This window comes from Genypterus blacodes, unplaced genomic scaffold (assembly GCF_046128005.1).
Source record: "Genypterus blacodes isolate CSIRO-AG114 ecotype Tasmania unplaced genomic scaffold, CSIRO-AGI_Gbla_v1 ptg000063l_1, whole genome shotgun sequence".
NCBI lineage: Eukaryota > Metazoa > Chordata > Actinopteri > Ophidiiformes > Ophidiidae > Genypterus > Genypterus blacodes.
Window position 1 is genome coordinate 951,632 of NW_027466875.1, and position 20,377 is coordinate 972,008.

Consider the following 20,377-nt stretch of genomic DNA (forward strand, 5'->3'; position numbering starts at 1 on the left):
CAATCTTTTTTCTGAATGTGAGGTGGGGTTTGGGATTTAAAGGGTTCTGATTTGCAAAAATACTAATGTAGATTATTCACCGGAATACAATTTATCTTCCTAACTCATTCAAACCTGTCAAATATAGACTCACGTGGTAGGGCCTGAATTATAGTGGTATAACTAATCCCCTCAACAGAATCAGTGTTTGTAGTTAACACAAATGTACAAATTGCTTGTGTTCCCATCCCAACAGTTTAATTTCTGTGCTACATTAAGTCGTCTATTTCCTGTCACTACATTCAGTGCTTCGTTGACTGAACTGATTGGTGCTCGAGCAATGTATTTACCTGTGGATGTTAATCTAGTTAGCTAATGTAGTTAACAGGCACAGAGTTCAGACTGTCCGACACTCGGCCTCAGCCTGCCTGGTCCTGGTGTGAGGTCCATGTGACTTCTGCTACACTCATGCACACCAGTAAAGTACAGGCAAATGAATAGCTTACTGCCATCTAGTGGAGCTACATAAGAAATGAGTGGTTTTACACAGACGTTTATTTCAAATATAGTGATCCTACTGTGTATATAGTGAATTTTAAACACTGAAAACAATTTACCAATATTGAGCCATTTGGCAAAAAACACTGGCATGCCTAAATACTGGATTTTATTGGAATACTGTATATACTACATCCTGAAATCCATTTAATCCACAAAGTGATATGAACTTCACACAGAACATGGAGCTATATATAATTAGAAAACTGACTTTGGTAATAGTTACAGCTAAATTGTATTAATTAGCATTTTTGCACCATGTTTCAAAGACTGCAGTGTTTCACTCTGAATGAGAAATAAAAAGGAAAACAAATGATTACACTTAAGGTTTATTCAATGCTGAAATATAATCAACTACTAACTTCTCGGTAAATAAAGTGATAGAAATCTACTTAGAACTATCAATTTGATTTTAGGTGAAAAGAAAACAAGACGTGACAGGGGTATGAACATTTCTTAAGTGAATAAGGTGATAAGATGTACTTAAAACTCATTTTTCTTTAGAAGAAAAAAAACAGCTTGAAATAACATGATTGCAAATCAGCAAAAAAAAAACATTAAAAGGAAGAGGTGGTTTAGTATAAGATTGGCATGTAGACTGATTGGGTTACACAGATAAATACATGGAATATTACATTTGCCTCTATGATTATAGGTCCTTGTTTTAAACACAACGTGAAGTACTGTAGAAATAATCACTGCTAAAAAGAGCATACAAATAACATGATAAATGTGTTACAGTCACTTGTTTAACCTGTTTTCAATCTCTTGGTATAAAAGCTAAGAATAATATCTCAAATAAATGAAACAAGGTGAATATAATAAGCAAGGCTTTGTGTAAGTACGTATCTTCATTTTGGCAGGAGAGGATCCTTGTACTGCTAATTACCTGCAAATTGTACTATAAGTGATCAAATCACTAGGGAATATTGAGTTACGTTCAAATCAGGTTTACACTACAAACTTTTGGGGATATACTGAATAAACCATCACATACTGTAGGAGTGAATTCACTACCTCAGCAAAAACTGACCAGAGAACAAACATGCACTGACAAACTATAAACAAATGTCTTTGTCCTCATGTCCCTACTCCTAATAAATGCACTTTACAGATTAAAAAAAATCCTCAGAGCCTCTAAGTGAACAACAACAAGACAAAATACACAGCAGAGACATTTATCATACAGCAAGAGGTGTAGCAGGGGTGCTAGTAAAGATATGGACAAGAGATACATTAGCAGATCATATCACCTAAACGTGTCTAGTACTGCACAGTGTCAGCCAAGCATAGTGTCAATGCACTTAAGGGGGTTAATGATCCTATGGAAACAGTCCCATTGGTGAAACATCTTCCAATACAATTTGGAAGTATTTCTGGTTAAATTTGTATAGGATGCTCTACAGTAGTTGTTAACACACTCATTCTAATAGTCAGCAGAGTAGATGTCAATACAGACACCAGGCAAATCCTCCTAAAGGCAACAAATGCCTGTCCCCTTTCTAAACTTCCTGTTTTAAGAACTAAAATAGTCCTCTCGTATGTCTTTCTTTTCAGACAGCAGAATGCTCAGTATCTGTATGGTCCCTGCAGGGATGGTATCTCCTCCTCTTCACTCTCACGATTCCATCTTTCTCCTGGTCTCTTTGAGAGCTTGAGGCTGATAATAGTGCGGCGCTGCAGTCCTTTCGCCCTGCGACGACAGGACACCTTGTGCCTCTGGAGAAGTGTAGCATTCCAGAAGCGGGCTGGGCAGCGGCTGCAGGAAAACGTTCCTCTGGCGCGGTGGGAGGCCCGATGGATGAAAGCTGCCAAAGGCCTGTAAGACAGCTTCCCACATACGCTGCACATTAGCCGCTCCTGAGTGGTCTTGATGTTTTGTGGGTGTTTAATTGCCATGTGGACTAGAAGCCCCGCTTTACGGGAAAACACAGAATTGGGGCATAATGGACAGCCAAAACGTTTCACAGGGACTTTAAGAGATGACAGGATCTGCAGCTTCATCCCACCAGTGTTGACGAGCTTATAGCCACCTCCAGCTGACCCTCCTCCTCGCCTAATTGTCAAGCGAAGGGCGCCTCGTTTTTTCTTCAACTGACCTGATATTAAACAACCTATCTTTTTCTTCTTTTTGCTTGCGTCAAATCTGATTGGGTCGGAGGATCCCCACTCATTTTCTCTCCATTCTCTCTTGTTGGACTTTTTTTTTTTCTTCTTCTGTCGCCTCATTTCATCGTGAGATATCTGGACACTGCAGTCATGGTGTTGGTGGGACTGGGTACCTGACTGGTGATGGGGATGATGATGCAAGTGATGATGGTGATGAAGATGATGATGCTCAGTGGAAGGCAGTTCCGTGAGGGGCTGGAACGGGGCTGTGGTATGGAGTGTACGACTACGGGATCCTGCTGGATATATATGCTCCCCTTTCACCCCTGCTGGGGAATGTGGATGCTGGGGAGGCATGATTGTAGAGTTTGGGGGCAGCGGTTGTGAGTAAGATGGGGCAGTAGGGGTTGAGGTCTGGGCTGCTGCAGCATCATAAAAAAGAGGAGAGTAACCAGCTGGTGGTTGTGGTGGTGCCTGTTGGTGACTATGAGTGACAACACTAAGGCTCTGCCCTCCGTGGCCGTCTGTAGGTGGAGCCATCTGTAATAGAGCATTGGTGGCAGCCTCACTCTCTGATGTGGACTGACCAAGGTCACCCCCGCCTCTGTTGTCGCCAGACCCACTGCTACCCTCTTGTGGGTTGGGCTGTTCAGTGCGTGTCATCCCATGCTGAGATTGCCTGTGTCGAGTGAGGCTATTGGAGTAAGCAAATGCTTTCCCACATACTTCACAGCAAAAGAGCTTTTCACCGCCACCTTCATGAACCGTCTGGTGATGGGCGGTCAGATGAAAATGATGGCGGAATGACTTCCAACATATAGCACAGGTGTAAAGTCGGGGAGGGGGTGGTGGCTGCGGCTGCGGCTGGATTGGGGGGTTGGAGTCTTGGGGCTTGATGTCTTGAGGATATGAGTAATAGGAGGAGGTGGTTGGTGCATGATTCTGGCTCCTGTCTTGAGCCACGCTACATTGAGGGTTTGGGTTAAAGCTGTTTAGGTTCTCTGCAGCAGGTGTTGTTGGTACCTCTTCCAGCTCCCCCTTCTGGTGAAGTTTACTGTGTCGCCTGAGGCTTTGGGAGTAACCAAACTCCTTCCCACAGATGCTGCATTTGTAATTTTTTGCCCCAGAGTGGACCGTTTGATGTTTGCTCAGGTGAAAAGCTTCTCGGAAATACTTCCCACATACAGTGCAGTGATGAGGCTTCTCTCCAGTGTGGATGCGGTCATGCCTTCGCAGGGTTTCTCGACGGGCAAATCCTTTACCACAGACACTGCAGAGGTGAGGGCGTGGGAGCCCACTTGGCCCCATTCTGGGAGTGTATTGCCTGCGTTTGGGAGGCTGTCCACCAGCTGCTGGATCTTTCTTTGCTCTGGGTTTACGAGGACGTTTTGGTTTGGCAGCAGGATTCTGTGGGTTACCGCTCATAGACTCTGGGTTAACACCACTCCTGAAACTCTTTTCAATACCAGAGGTGGATGAGGGTGATCCTAGAGGACCTAATCCAAGACCACCGAGTAGCCCTCCTATGATGTCTCCCCTATCATCTCCTCTGTTTCCGCTGATGTTAGCTGCTGTTATAGCTGAGATAGCATTATTGACGGAGCTAGTGACATCATCCTCCGAGTCATCCAGTAGAGAAGATAGGGGCAGGTGGGGCTGTTGCTGCGGATGGTGATGCTGGCTGTGGCTCTGTGAGTGAGGGTGCAGTGTTGGAGCCAAAGGAGCCTTTCTTAGAGCTGGGCCGGCCATCCCACTTCCACAGGGAGAGGCACCAGAGTAGCATGGAGACGGATTACCTTGAGAACGGTGATCATCATGGTAGCCTGTGTAACGATTCCGAGAGTAGTCAGTGGGGTATTTACCATCTGTTCTGTCCCTGTCATGTGAATTCCCACCCCTTCCAGACTGAAACAAACCATCACAACCTAAACCCGATTTTGGTTCTCCTTCCCCCACAATGATTACACCATCTTCTTCCTCAGTTTTCCCATAAATTACCCCTCTACTGCTCTGAAAAGGCCCTCCTCCTCCATGGACTCCTCCACCCCCTCCCGCGACTCTTTCCTCACCATCAGTTCCTGCCTTGCAGCCCCGTTGTTTGGGTCCCCTACCTGGCTTGCCGCAGGTGCCTGAGGCAGCATGGTTGAGTAGAGATGTGCTCTCACGGAAGGCACGGCCACAGGCGGGACACCGGAATGGCTTTTCCTCATGAATCTTCTCATGGCGTGTCAGTGACTCTCTACGATTAAATGCCCGAGAGCAGGTGGAGCAGCCATATGGGCGGGCCGAAGAGTGTATTACACCATGTTGCAGGAGATGCCCTTTTTTCTTAAAGCATTTGCCACAATCGGGGCAATGAAAAATTTTGTCTGGGCTAGGACAAGAATTGGTTGGGGGGGCTGGGGGAGTATCTTGGGTGGAATGGGGGAGGCTCGGGTCTGTCTGTGCTTTAATATGAATGGGGTTTGGGCCAGTAGTGGAGGAATTGCTAGTACCTGCTGCTGTTGGCTCATGCATGCGCAAATGCCTGCGAAGGCTCGACAGGTGAGGGAAGCTTTTGCTACAGTCTCCACAGCTATATGCTGTATCAGACTCTGAGGAGTTGGACTGCATGGTGCTCTGGTTATCAGGTTTAGAAAGGTGAGAATTATTAGTAACCAGCACTGAAGCAACAGTGGAGGAGGGAGCGGAGGAGGAGGAGGAAGAGACAACTGATGAGGATGAAGATGATGAAGCAAGAAGTGATGACGGGTCCCCTCCCATATTTGATAAACCAATCCCACTGCCAATTAAAGCTGGAGGCTGACCATGGCTAAGGCCTCCTCCACTAGTAGTGCTTGGATTCCCACTATGACCATGGCTACTGCTGCTGTTACTACTGCTTTCAGATTTTCTTTGTGGCAAATAGCCAGCCATAGCTTTCTTCCTCCTACTGCTCGAGCTACCATGTCCACCGCCTTCCCCTTTACCATCGTCCTTTGACAAAGATAAATGAAGCGGCAATGGGAGGGGCAAACCTGCTTCCTGCTGCATCAAAGAAGCTATTTGATTTGATGAAAGCACAGGTATGCCCTGGAAATCAAAACCACTCAGAGATGAGGGCTGAGAACCTGGGTGGAGGGGATGATGAGGATGAGAATGAGAGTGAGGATGAGACAGGGTGTGAGGAGGAAGCTGTTGCTGCTGCGAAAGCTGTTGAGGGGGGTGCTGTGGCTGTGAAGAGTGGCTATGTGAATGAGAATGCAAAGCTGGAGGCGGGGCAAGGCTAGAGCTAGGCTCTCCACCTGTTTGACTTAAACCAAGGCCTAAATGGTTATGGGTTCCCTGTTGAACCAGAAATTGCTCTAAACTAGCATTAGCCGGTACCCCAGAAAGGAAATACTGATTAGCAGCTAACATGCAACTGAACTGCTGATGAAGGCTGCGTGCATCAGATTGGGCCCCAACTAACTGATGGCCTAAGGAGCTGACTGCGCTGCTGCTAGAGGGGTTATTGGAGGTGGTCACAGAGGTTGAGGGGGAGGGCGAAGAAGTGGGAGGGGCAGGTGATGCTTGCGGGAGCGAAAGGCCAGGATGCAGAGGGGGGGGCGGAGGTGCTGATGTTACTAATCCTCCTAATCCCCCGGCACTCCCGCTACTGCTACTCCCCCCAGCAAAGTGCTCAAAGCGCCCTACACCTGGATGTAACTGCTCCTGTGCTAGTGCTGCCTCAGACGGGTGGAAAGAGCGCAGGAACTGTGGGTAGCCTGAAGAATGACTTGAGCTGCTGCTGCTCATCTTGCTTGACTTTGAACGTGAACTCTGAGATGAGGAAGGCTGTTGTTGTAAAGGTGGGGGAGGAGGGGCACTCATCTTGGCAAAAATGGAGGCAGAATCAGAAAAGGCGTTACCTCTAGACCCCTGCAGGGGGCCCAAGCCAAGTCCAGACAGAAGGGCTCCAGAAGACTCAGCCTGCTGCTGCTGCTGCTGCTGGAGTTGATGCTGGTGAAGTTGCACTTGCTGTTGATGCTGTAGTTGTCGATCTAAACCAAGGCCTTTGAATTGGTGGGCCTGATGCCCACTTAGCATCTCTATAATGTCCAGATTGTACTTTCCAAATTGGAACATTTCACACTCAGTGGCGCATGGGGGTACAGGGCCAAACCTCCAGCGCTAAAAGCAGTAAAAATGATCCCACCACAGACTGCGGACAGCTTAACTTCACCTTAAGGGTGATGTTATGCGACTACTTCCTCAAAACTATTATATTCTCAGCCTCAGTCTAAGTTCCTCTGTGCAGATTGTATACTTCGGCTGCTGTTACTTCCTCCTGATTGTCCACAGTCCCAAAACTATGTCCAATGGGACAGCTGGGGATGCCTTAAAGATGAAATAAAAATGTCTTTTTGACGTAAAGATGAACTCCACCTAATCTTAAAACTGCACAGAAAAAGTTTTTATTGAGAAGCTGTTCAAAAGTATTCTTCTCGTTTCCTTTGAGTCACTGCGTTGACATCATTTTCCTTCATCTAGACAAGTTTCATTGCTGAGCCAAGAGGTTCCTATGACTGTAAAAAAGGGAAGAGGAGAGATACTGTAAATAAGATGATAGTGTTAATTGGAACACTACAAATGATCATTTTTAAATTGATAGCACAACAAATCAAATACTTATGCAAACCACAAAAGGCAACAATGAGAAGTTTAACTTAATTTTAAGACATTTCATGAGAACTTAAATTAAGTGTCAAATATTCATTTCAAATATGGCAAAACATTTTCAAAGTATGAAGAAATAATCATATCAACAATTCAAGCAATCCATTAGATAATTCCAAAACATTTTCTACCTTTTAGGCAACCTTGGTCAGATTTCGTAGCGCCTACATCATTTAATACTTTGTTATTACTTACCATCAAAGGTTGCAGCTCTAAGAGAGGCAAGACAATCAAATTCCCTTTGTTGTTATCATGCTTGTTCTCTCTATCATTAGATTCAGATTTACAATGGAAGAAAAATGTGTTTTTAACATTCTTAAAGTACAATCAAATCAAAATAGCAGATTTCTTTTTTGTAATCAAAGTTAAATATAGGTAAGTGATTATAAATGGTCAGTGGGATTAGTTGATATTTGCCATGATGGATTTCTGCAAACTTTGATTACCACTAGGATATTCCAGTTTACAGAAAATACAATATGATATAGAATGAACAGCCTACTTGTCAATTTTCTCACACTCACCGAAATATCTTACTGCAAGATGCAAAGTTGGGAATAACCATGAGAGGGGGGGGGATAAAAATCAGCAAACTCTTAAAAATCAGCAATATGCGGTAAAAATTTAAAAAGAAATTAATCTTGAATTTTTTTAAAAACAACTCAAAGAAATTAGGAATTACGCTGCAAAGTCAAGTTAGGGGTTTTAAAAAAAATCTGGAAAAAGTGGAAGCAAAAAACCATTAACAAACAATAACAAACAACTGTCAGGATTAAACCTGAAATTTTGAGGGTGGAAATGGAAGGGGGGAGGGTAAAATAAAGGAACACTAACAATAATCCTGACTTGACTGTGCCCACCACCATCTGAATGTGTGTGTACCTTCTTTCACCTATAGGGTAACAGAATGATAACTGTTGCATTGTTGCAAACGGGGGCTGCCCTCATTTTATAATCAATATTAGTAATAAACATTAAAATGTTTCCCAAAGTATTCCCAAAGACAAAACACCCATCGTGGAAACACACACAAACAAAAACATTCTCCGCAACTCTCCTGCTGGAAAGCGTTAGATGTGGATCGCCTCCAGTCTGAATCACTTACTTCGCATCTCATTTTCTCACCTATTTAGACTCTTACCGTTTGATTGAATTGATGCGATGAACGTAGAAGGACGTGAACTCCCCCCGGCTGATGAGGAAGATTATCTACCGCACATTTCACTGCCTCTCATTTTAATGTAAATCAGCGAGATCCTGTGGAGAATGGCACAAATGATCACATTAGCAGCGGCGCCACAGTACTCGCCGAACAATGTAAACATTATCGACACGGCGGTGGCTAATAATAATAACGCATGCACTTAAAGGCGGCATCCCCGGAATAGTGTTGGTTAACAATACCAAAAAGGGGAATAAATGCAAAACTTCCCGCTTCTCTTTGGCATCTTATGTTCTACCCGCTCGGCGCGTTTGGCCGTTTGGTGTCACAACGCAATGTAGAAAAAAGCAGCGGAAAAAAAGCCCCGCTACCGCTAACGTTAGCTTCCATCACAAACCACAATATCATACGTACGCCGAGTCCCGTTAATGTGACGCTGCTAACGCTATAGCATTTACATCTCCGTAGCGTATATTGGTCAAATGTTTACCTACGCATCCAGTTGCAGAGCACCGTTGCAGATGGATGAGGCCTGTCACGCCTTCTTCTAAACAACCACCGAAGCTAGCTACCGTCCGCTTCCATTTCTGCGTGCTGTTTTCCAGTCGATAGCCAGAGCCATTTTCACTGATGCTGAGCCGAGTGAACGCGGTCGGTCCCCACCTTTCCGAATCAACACCGACGGATACGGTGTTCGTCCCTCTGTCGTTAGGTTAAAGAAGAACGCAGCGGCGGCGAGGGGGGATTGTTGGTAGAAATGTCCTCGGCCGAGAGTTTTTGGACGGTCCGTGGTAATATTTTTGGGTAAAAGTGAGTGACGTGTGCTCCCTTAACATTGGTCCTTTCCGGCCCTTGTAATATTTCCGGGTAGCACCAGCGGGGCTCGCCCGATGGCCGTTTCGGGTTAATAGGTCTACAGTTACGTATTAAGTCAAATTTTACTTTCGCCAAATGTTGCACGCCGATACGAATCTAGTGTTATTTTATGTAAAACATGTCACCGTTGTATCAAAGGTGCCGACTCCCAGCGGGAGGTTGAGGACTTTTTTTCCCCCGGGCTGCGCGTAATGGCTGCTGCTGCTGCTGCTGCTGCTTCTGCTGCTGCTGCTGCTCGACAGGCCGATCACACGCCCAAGATACCAGACAAAACAACAACGTTCCCCGCTTTATAATCTCTTTAACTCCAAACAACAAATAGCTTCCATTTATTCATTTGATAAGTAAAAATGAAGTTGTATCACCACGAACACATAAATAACAGTTTAGAAACGTTTTTTTAATGCAAATGTTTCTAATTCATTAAAAGCACCATTCGCTTGAAAAGACTTCCACCTGTTAAATGTGCCACAGTTACACCAGATTAAATGGATTATAAATTAAATATTTATAACAGTATATACAGTATATCTATATAATGCCTCATAAGAAAGATTCAGACAGGAAGTGTGGATTCAGCGCCTAATGTTGCACCAACAAATCATAATCATGACAATAAAAGGAATTATATATAGAGAGAGAATATGTATGGAGAATTATTCAAATGAAATGATTAGATAGATAGATGGCAGAATGTAAAAGGCATCGGCATAGATGCAGACTGGGGCAAAGGCACATTGTCTCAAATCATAAGGCTGCATTGAGGTCTGAATCAGCATGAGAATACGACTCAGTCTGCCTATTTCTAAAGAAGAGGATATGGCAGAAAAAATAGCTTTCCTTGTTTGTTTGTTTGTTTGTTTGTTTGTTTGTTTCACATGCTGAGTTTTTTGTTTGAAGCTCATTCATCAATGTCTCACCTGTAATTCAAGCACTGCAACCATACATATGTTTTGTACCAGTTTAAAATGACCATATTTTAAAACGTGAGTCATTCTCAACATTTCATACTGCTCTTCTAAACTGTGTGAAAGTAAAAACTTATTTTCAAGGCTGAATTTTAGTATCACATGCTATGTAAGATTTGATGCAATCATTTTGATCATAAGTGGAGATATGAATATTACAGTTTTGCGCTGCTCTGATTTTTAAGTATGTATCATGCCTTGGTTAGGATCCTAATCACCATGGCACAAGATCTGGGCCCTAGACCATCAAATGCCCTGAATGCCTCATATTCACACTGAGATAAATTTGCAATTTAAATGATAATTTCTCCTTTCACACAGCTTTGAATACCATCTCAGCAAGGGAGCAGTTGTTACCATCATTTGCAGAGAACTGAGTCAGTTCACTTGGCTGATGTACTGTGCATATACAGTATACTGTATGAATCGTGACACGTCAGGAGTGTGGCCAGGTAATCCAGCCATGATACTAACTGACAGTCAGGAATCAGTCTTGCTTTGTTACATTTCTGCAGGATACTTCATATATAAGAAACGATATTATATCAGACCATAGTAATTTAGAATTCATCTGGGGGCTGTAGATCGCTGAGCCTCTGGATGGTTAGAGGGGCATATCACAACCACAGGGCCTAAATCAAACAATCATTATCTTGTGTCCATTGTGTCCCTCCAGAAAAAAATGGCGAGGGGTAACAGTGAAATGACAACCATCTGCTCCTTCCTTTAAGCCTCTTACATGTCTCAGTGCAATAAAGGTAATCACAGGAGCTTTGAAAATGAGCTCCATAAACCATCACAGTACCATGCAGGTGCAGCCCAGGTGTAATAAACTCTGCACTCAGATGGTTTGCTCTTGTGAGAGTTATGTGAAGACAATTTCACTCTCTCATTTCATTTAGAAAACAGAGTTATCTGCTCCCGTTGGAGTCCTCGCCAGTGTAGCTTTTATAATATCTTACAGCCCAGAGATGTAGGATATATCACAGAAGAACTTTGCTCACAAACCTAAGAGACATTTAACATTGTTTATTTTTTACTGTCATTTCTTCTCAATGTTCTTGTTCCATGACATCTCCCCTGATCAAGACCCTGGCCCTGTGTCTGCTGTTTAACTCCCAGACTAGTTTGATGTGAGTAATGCAGTTTTATAGAAATAAATACTGACTTACGTTATATCTAAAAGTCAGTTTCAAGACACTGCAGTTACTCCTTGAATAATTAATTTTTGTCTTTTATTGTTGAACTTTCCCATTAACACGTCTATGTGAGTGCTTAATTCTCGCAGAGGACGTGTTCAGCTGAAAACGAGCTGAGCAGCTTGAAGTTTGAAAAGAGTCTTTTTGACATTAGTTAGACAGCTTTGTGGAGCCAATGCATGATGAAGTAGAACTGAAAATTGCTCTTGAGACTTTACACAACATGGGATTTATTGCTTTGAGAAAGAGGTCTAATGGGAAAGGAAGGTTTACAAATCTTAAACACTAAGATGGGTTCAATAGGTAAGTCAATAGTGTGAAATTACAGAATAGAGTAGAATAGCAGTATAGACCGTTACAGCTGATATCTATCTGAGAAAGGTACATATTAATATATGCTGATACTATCTGTACCCCATATACTGTATATGGTAAACAAAACATACTATATGTGTGTATCTCATACAGGAACACCAAATATTAGTTTGTAAATCTATCTTCCTGTTAATAGCTCGTGATATACTGTATATATCAGAGAATAACTTAAAGAAAAAGACTTCACATCTTCACATTCTAAAATGAATCACAATAAAACGTTTTTTTTCCACCAACTTTATTATACAAATTCTTTGTAAGTCACTGTTGTATCCAAGGGGATCGATGCATTTAACAATAACAAAAGGGTTATTTTGAAATTTATAGGCATGAAAATAAATCTGTGAATTTCATTACTGGACACTCTCTCTGTCCATACAATTTACTGAAATAATTTACATTTCAAGTGGCCGTTAACCATCCTCAGTCTAAATGAATTCATAATGGTAATGAAAAAATACACACCATATTCATTCATTTCTTTCTGAAAATTAGCCTTTAAGCTTACTTGTCTGTGTATTAGTTCTCAGCTGTGAAAAGGGGATACCCCTGTTGTCATGTAGAAGGCTATGACAATAGAAAGACAACAAAATGTTATGAGTTTGGCACTGTACAATTCATTAAATACTAACACATAATTTGTTGAATCTTCAAATTAATGTCGAAGAGATCACTCATTAAAATATTCTGATTGTACTAGCTATACAAAATACAATACTTGCACAAATTAGATTAACCATTTATAAAATTGTGAAAATGAGCTTTGATGGATATGGCTTGTGAGATTTTACAGACTTTGCTACAGACCTTTTGTGGCTCTATTAAAAAAATCTAATACTACTGTATGTTGTCTGTCCTATTTCCCTGAAAAAGACACTGCTCTCAAAGCATTCAGGTTTCCATCCAATCTCCATTTCTCTTGCTTGTTTTATAAACATACATCCCAACACACGTACATTATGGCATCATGGAGTTTGTGTGTACCACCCATGAGTTACTGGGTCAGGCTGCTGTAGTGGAGGCAACAATATTTCGTAAGTCTGGTGGTTTTAATAACTTCTGGCCCATCCAAAACATCTTCATCCCCCACTGGCTCTTTACAAACCATATCTACACTCAAACATTTAAGAAGGCTGTAGATTTTAACACTTGATGTTTTGTACTAGATTGGAAACCTAAGTAATCACTTGAGATCAAGAAGTCATAAGGCTGATGTCTAGGCACAGTACATTCAGCTGGAAACTGGCCATAAGCATGAGTGACCTTAGATCCAGACATACTGTAAATGCCTCTCAATGAAATGGAGCTGGCATGCATCAAGATTTGGAATGTTTCTAAAAACTTGAATTTGTGACCAAATGTATGAAAAACCAGGATGCTATTTATCTAAAAACAATAAACACTTAAATCCCACCAAGTAAAAGAACATCACATCATTAGATAATTGTTAATAATAACAATAACAGTTAGAATAATTATTAATAATAACACTCCATCATATTCATTACAACTACATTTAGCACTGTGTATAGGAAGATTGTCCAAATGAAGTCTGTGTTTCTGTTTATCAGCAATTCATCTTCAGAACCTTTCACATGACTGAACAAAAACCAAGCAGAAACAAATTCCGTCATTGATCGGAGTACTTATCTCATATTAAAAATCCTCTCTCTTGATACAATACCTTCCATTGATCAGTCACACATTCAGCCTTGCTTTCACAGAATGTAAACCGTGAGGACACGATACAAAATATGCCTGTATCTGGTGCAAATATCAGGGGAAAGATTTTGTGCAAAGTTTTGTGTTTCTCTTTGAACTGTGCTTCAACTGCTCTTGTTTTTTGTACACATTAATACTTAATACATCATGACAATATCAACACAAAATCAAGAGAAAGAGATAGCATTTATATGGACCACAGATATCACATACTTTATAGTATAGGATAGCCCTTAGTATTGATAAGCATTGTTATTGATGAAGATTTTTTGTCTATTTTCCTTTTTTTTTGTAACTTATAATGGCTGAAGTGCGTTATGATACAGCAAGGTCTTCATTTGAGGATGGGAAGGGCTTCCCAACCATCCAAGTCTCTTACGGCACATGGAGCCACACAGGAGAAGGCCTCTTGTTGCCGTCTTTCCTGATTCAGAGGCTTTGGGTCGCTCTGAAGCCAAGCCTTGAACTCTACAAAATATCACTTGTGTATGACTTGTATAATATGTCACCTGGCGAGAATAATAAAATGGTGATTGTCAGACCAGCTTCCTCTGTGGTATTTTCTTTGTATCTCCTTAAATGGCTTTGAAGGACAGTTGTGTAAGTGCAACCTCTGCGTCATGGTCTATTCATTTGTGCTCGACAGAAAACCTATGCTCCTCATGTGCAACCTACATTAAAGCAGGTTGTCTTTGTATTGGTAAACTGAACACAGATGTCGTTTCTGTACTTCTCTTGACTGGTGCGTTCATGATGTCAAGATTTTTCAATATAACCGACCGATGGCTCAATAGTATTTGGTTAGCCCATTTTTACAATAAGGTCCTGATCAGACGGGAACATTAAGGAACACTCACCCACAGCTAAACCTAGTATCAGTGTACACGTCAGTGTAACAGTGATGCGTGTGCGAGAGTTGCTTCCTCTGTGGATATAATGTAAGGTCACATGTAGAACTACGCAACCCAGGCACCAGATTGGTTGTGTGGGTTCGTCCACAGTCCAAATTAGTCATAGGATCCTGCAAATAGAGTCACGTTGCTGTGTCCCAGTCAGAGGAGTTCAAACTCAAAAGCAGCCCTCACCTCGTCCAACCATTGATATAGGAAGCAACACAAACCAACAAAAGAAAAATCAGCTGTCTCTCCCTGTGTCGGGTGTGAGATTGGTTCAGCAGAATGTCAAATCTCCACAATCCCTCATCAGGTTCATTCAGACCCATCTGGTCCACAGGGTTGTTCCCCGAAGGATTCACTTAAATAAATCATTGTTGGCAAGGGTGAGCTATTGGACAGTCCAGAAGGTAGTTGGCTCAATTCTTCATTAAATTCTCATCCGATATTCCACGTGATCCGCTTCATCAACCTTGCCCGCTCCTCTATTTTTTGATATCATCTGGTTCCCTATCTAATATGGCTCCTGAGTGCTTTTTTTTAAAGACATATATAAAAACTATGAACAACTCTTCCGTAGGTCTTGTTTCACTCTTCTGGTCAGTCTTTCTACAAGTAATGGCACCGCTGTATATGGCAATATGGCAAATTCTGTTACAAAATATGGCTGATGTAGGCTATCACATAATAGGAACAGATATTTCTCACCTAAATTTTTAGATTTTATATAGTATATCATCATATTCATCTAAATACCAGATAACATTAATCTGAATAGCCTAAACACTTTACACTGTTACTATACATTATGCTTTTATTCTATTTTTATGTCTCGTAGTTATATATCTATTATTCAGATGCAGAGGGGTGATCTATTCCTAAATTTTTAATGAGGTTCAGAATCTACATAACGCACAAACCTCACACTGTCACCTCATTTTTACTTCCTGTCCTGATCCCCTGGCTGCCTCCTCCACTTCCCCCTGATCCCCCGCCTCCTCCCCCGGGGATGAAATGTAGCTGCTCAATGGTGTTCTGCCTTTTCGCAGCAAAAGCCATCCTTCTCGCGCTATGGCCCCCTAGTGTTCCCGTTCCCATGACTACCCCTGCCCCAGGAGTCTCCCCCACCCAGCCCATTCCCCCGCTCATGTGCCCCGTCATAGCTGTGGTCCTCTCCTGCTCCCTTCCGGATGTAGGGTGAGAGTTCATCTTTATCATGTGGTGCCGGTCGAGGGAGGGGGTGGCACAGACGTTCTGCTGGGACTGGGCCTTCTGCTGGCGAGGCAGCGTGGGGACAGCCCCTCCTGTGTGGGCATATGGATCGACAACCCCCATTCCGGGGGCCCCCATCCTGTCCTCCAAATGGTCTGGGGACATAAGCAGCCGCTCCTGCCTATCTTGCCTGTCCTGCCTGTCCTGCCTATCCTGCCTGTCCTGCCTGTCTTGCCTTTCCTGCCTATCCAGCCTGTCCTGCCTGTCTTGCCTTTCCTGCCTTTCCTGCCTATCCTGCCTTTCCTGCCTATCTTGGGGCTTGCGGGTGAGGGTCTGCGTGTTCGAGTTCTTATTGGAGGCAGCCATGGCTTTGTAGTACTGATGTTGTTGGTTCTTGGACAGCCTGGAGAGGGTACCCGTGTTGCCCGGGACATCACCCATGTTCAGCAGCTGGTCTTGGGGCTTCCCCTTCTTTCCGGGCTTAGAGAGAGTGTCGTAGTTGGGGTTGTACTGGGGTTCTGGGGGGTCCAAAGGATAAGGGTTCGGGGTGGGTGAGGCAGGCATGCCAGAAGGTGGAGGTGGGATCCAGGGACGTACAGCATGTCTGGGAAGAGTTCCTCTCCCACTGAGGGTGTAGTCTCCACCCCAGTGGAGGTGGTGCTGAGACGACTGGAGCGCTGGCTGGGCTGTGTGAGGCCGTCGCTTTGTGGTGCAGTAGCCAGACGAGTACTCATCAAGACCTTTCTCTGGAAGACAAAATCCATTCTTTGAATTTATCAGTTGTACTATTAAGATAAGATAAGATAAGATGAAATTTTATTATCCCGAGGGAAATTACTGACTTTAGACTAGAATTTTGGAGTAGAAAGGCTTTCATCAGGACATTAAAGTATTCTTTCTCACAAGTCATATTTGTCCCTCCACCATGTGTCATTTCAAAGTAATTGTGGTCCCCAAGTGACTGAATTGCATCCAGTCAGTGGTATGACAATAAAAAATGCAATATTGAGAAAATTGGTGCATGACCTTTTCTCATATTCCGCCATTTTAAATTGCCAGTTCTAATTATACTGCTGGGTATGTTGCTGTCATTTTCCACAGCTCTTCTGGGAGGGTTTAGACAGGAGACAACGTAAACAGGCTGACCAGTAGCCATCCATAGAGTGCGGTGACAAGGACACACTTCCTCAGTTTGGAAATAACACACACTGCTAAATTACGCGTTATGCTGTGGAGTTCTATGTGTTGAAAGGTGAATGTTTGTGTCTCTGCAATACACAGACATCTGGATTGATGTAACATAGTCATTTTAGTAACATTTCAAATTTCTACCGCAAACATGACAAATTATTACTATAATGGATTCCATCCTCTCACTGTACCTGTGTCATGATTAAATGTATGCTACAGAAGTCTCTCCATGTTTAACCTCAGTCGTCACGAAATAGCTGCCGAAATGTCATTTTAAGGGGAGGGACAAACAAATAAAAGTACTCACCCAGGCGTTTGAGTGATGAGTATCTGTTGAGTTCAGGCTTGGTGGCACTCTCATAGGAGGGAGGCAGCTGAGCCAGGTTGTGCAGGGAATGGTGGAAGGCAGGCTGGGATTTGGTGTTGTTGTGTTTGCTGGAGAGCAGCGTACCTCCAGCTGCTAGCTGAGCGTTGTTCATTCGGGGGGTGCGTTCTACAGAAACCGCAGGGAGAAAGAGACTGTGTGTTAATGAGATTTGCTCCTCTGGATATAGCACACTCACTGTACATAACAGTTTTTGAATCTGCTAACATTCACAGGAACACATATCTGAGCTTCCAACACCAACATAAGAAAAATGTTATCATAATCATTATTATTGTTGAGATGAATACCTTTACTTTTGAGCTTAAAATGAAAGTGATTGGAGCAAATGAAGCATCTTGGTGATTACATGTAATTTACATAGGAGGCTGGCTTTCACCAGCTGCCTTACCGATCGTCGCAGTGTGTTTGGGGCTGGAGCCTGATGAGTGGATGAAATTGTGCTGCAAATTGCCCACTGTCAGACAAAAAACAAAAGGTAATCAGCTCACAAAATGGATGTCAGGCAGTTTCCGTTTCATTGGCATTTTAGCCTGCATCTATCTGCATCACCGCACATCATCTTTCTTACACACAGATGATCAACAGCATCATGTGCAGCATTAAGATTGCTCTCCAGATTTCTGTCTATTTATCTAGATGAAATATTTCAACATTAGGAAATCATTCAAGTCATTGATAAAGTATCTCTCCTGTGTCGATGCTTAAGATTCTTGTTCTGCCTTAATGTGTCTCTCTTAAATTATCTTTTGCATGGATGTGATGCTGTTTCAAGGGACCAGTTTTGCAAAATATAGTGCTTTTCAGTGTAAAAGCCTTAGACCCTCACATCTGTTGTCCTTGCTCAGCACGCCTGGAGCGTACAGGTTTTTGGGAGCTCTCCCCAGTGTTCCTGTTCCATCTCCCACAGTCAGAGCCACGCTGTTATTTCTCTCATCCTGCTGGACTGGGCTGGACTGGTGCCGCAACATGTCGACTAGTGCTCTGATGGTGTTTTAGAGACAAGCACAGAGAAAACATTATTCATTAAATATGAAGGCGATAAACTATTGTCCAAACGGCAAAATTGCAAGGTTTTCTGTTTGCACAATAGATGAAATTGCAGATTTACCACATTTATGTGACAATAAAGGCCTTGGGGCTTAGAATGCAGAATTAATGTACTTTTAAAATATTCATATTTATATTACATATCCTTGTAATCTTTTAAAAATCTTTTCAATGAATAATGAAGTTCTGCAACATATTGCAATATACTCAGGTAAGCAAAATGAGCGGGTTATGTTTGAAGGTTGAGTTTATTTAGTTAATACTGGTTCCTAAGCTCCACCGGATTGGCCAAAGGTGGAAAAAAGAAATCTCTACAAATACCAAAATGCATGTATTCATTGCTAAACGTTATTCAAAACGAGTAGGAAATGAAAAGCAACAAGATTGAAAAGAGCCATCAATTCTGCCACAGCCCTGATGAGGATAAAATATGTTTCAGCGGATGACTAATGACATTATTATGTGCCCAAAATGATGAATCTGGGACATTTATGCAGTCCTGAAAACCTGATTTCATACATAGAATGTAGTGACAAAACGACAGAAAGATGAATACAGTGTCTTGTCCTCACCGAGGCATATTGAGATCTCGCTGGTTGGCCTCCTGCTGCACCTTGTTGAACACCACTTTGATACCCACAGCTACAGCCACCATGAACACGATTACGCCACCAATGACAAAGCCTGTGTTATGGCTCTGCTGCTTCAAGGGGTCAAAGTCTGGGTCAGGACCAAAATCCTCTGGTATAATCATGGCATCCGTCTGTGGTTTGGCCCAGTCTGGAGAGTCGTAGTTTTTGCAGTGGTCCTGGTCCAGTTGTCGTTTTCTCTCTGGGCAGCAGAAGCGGTAGTGACAGGTTCCACAGCAATAGATGAAGCTGTCCCTGGAGCAGTTGAAAGCGCTGTCAAATTGTCCCATTACATCATAGTAACCCCGACATACATCCACGTCCACCAGGCGGCGCGGAGGAGGCGCCACTTTGGCTGCACCTAAGGGTGGTGCGAGGGCGTCTGAAGTCACATTTTTAGGGAACATGACCTGGGCTAGAGGTCGAGGAGGTGTGTCCGCGACCTCTGACGATTCTGAAAGCTCTTCTGCAGTTTTGATCCTGCCCCGGAGAGCAGCTGGCTGCAGGTTGGCCTGGAGAGCAAGAAGGAGAGGGGAGCTTGGGGCGGGTTGGGGCTCCTCAGTGAATGGCGTCCCTGAGTGGTCTGTGCTCTGGGGAGGGGGGGAGGGAGAGGTCTCCACAATGGTGGTAAGGGGAGCAGTTAGGAGGGAGAGCAAGGAGACAGCGAGGATTCGGAGACTGGTGGTGGGCGTCATTTTTACATGACTAAGAGATCTATTTTCTGTTGTTGAGTCAATGATGTTACAATGCTGTATCCGCTTTTGCAGTTTAACTCACTAAAATGGCATGTGGACTATTCAAGTGGCAAGCATGGCCTTTCAGATTTTGATAATTTAGCAATATTTTCTCTGATGGATGATCCGACTTTGATTCTTTCCTCCACAATCTCACTATGAGTTACATTTAAACAGAGAGCCAGGAATAAAAAATATGAGTAGGAAAAAAACTATTCGAATCAGTGGTGGGCTCTAATGCTATTAAAATTGTTTTAACTGTCCATGTGTAATGACTTCATCGTTTGATTTCGTTTTCCTCTCTAGAACAAAAATGAAATCTGATCTAATGGATGTTTTCTTAAATTGCAGAAGCCAGTAACAATGACTCAAATGTCCCGAAAAGTATCACGGTCCTATACATTCCTGTGACGACTGTGGCACTTGAAAAAACAATTGTCTGTGTCCAAGTGTTGTCAAATGTAAACAGTTTTACAGTTCTATCTTGTTTCTTCCTCGTTGACGACTTCAATCTTGCACTACATACATTCAGAGTTGGCACTCTCAGTAGGCAATGTTTTGCTGCCAAAATGCATGAAATCCAATTCTGTTAATGATGCATTTTGTGCTTTTTTGGCAATTGTAAACAAAAAGATAG

General features: G+C 42.9%; 2 protein-coding genes across 8 annotated transcripts; both read right to left on the bottom strand.

The window, feature by feature from the left end:
- Positions 1–850: 850 nt before the first annotated feature.
- Positions 851–9,618, bottom strand: LOC143003897 (uncharacterized). 7 transcript variants are annotated; one of them, XM_076154672.1, is made up of 4 exons: positions 8,997–9,485; positions 8,486–8,601; positions 4,758–7,193; positions 851–4,469 (listed from the first exon to the last, which is right to left on the bottom strand). In XM_076154672.1, the coding sequence occupies exons 3-4, from the start codon at positions 6,751–6,753 to the stop codon at positions 2,107–2,109; spliced, it is 4,359 nt and encodes a 1,452-aa protein (XP_076010787.1). In that variant the 5' UTR covers positions 6,754–7,193; positions 8,486–8,601; positions 8,997–9,485; the 3' UTR covers positions 851–2,106. The 7 variants fall into 7 exon arrangements, with proteins under 7 accessions (XP_076010787.1, XP_076010788.1, XP_076010784.1 ...); XM_076154673.1 differs by having other exon boundaries at positions 6,537–7,193; positions 8,997–9,476; XM_076154669.1 differs by lacking the exon at positions 8,997–9,485 and adding an exon at positions 9,508–9,618 and having other exon boundaries at positions 851–7,193.
- A 4,806-nt stretch (positions 9,619–14,424) lies between these two features.
- Positions 14,425–19,701, bottom strand: shisa7a (shisa family member 7a). Its single transcript, XM_076154579.1, has 5 exons — positions 18,950–19,701; positions 18,157–18,311; positions 17,719–17,784; positions 17,250–17,435; positions 14,425–16,497 (listed from the first exon to the last, which is right to left on the bottom strand). Exons 1-5 carry the CDS (start codon positions 19,699–19,701, stop codon positions 15,461–15,463), a joined length of 2,196 nt encoding a protein of 731 aa, XP_076010694.1. The 3' UTR covers positions 14,425–15,460.
- Between the last annotated feature and the right edge of the window lie 676 nt (positions 19,702–20,377).

Excerpts from the sequence above, each read along its gene's own strand:
- LOC143003897 (XM_076154669.1), bottom strand. The coding sequence starts at position 6,753 with ATGTTCCAATTTGGAAAGTACAATCTGGACATTATAGAGATGCTAAGT.
- shisa7a (XM_076154579.1), bottom strand. The coding sequence starts at position 19,701 with ATGACGCCCACCACCAGTCTCCGAATCCTCGCTGTCTCCTTGCTCTCC. Across the intron at positions 18,312-18,949 it reads CGAGATCTCAATATGCCTCG|AGCACTAGTCGACATGTTGC; the intron begins GTGAGGACAAGA and ends AAACACCATCAG. Across the intron at positions 16,498-17,249 it reads CTCATCACTCAAACGCCTGG|AGAAAGGTCTTGATGAGTAC; the intron begins GTGAGTACTTTT and ends TTTGTCTTCCAG.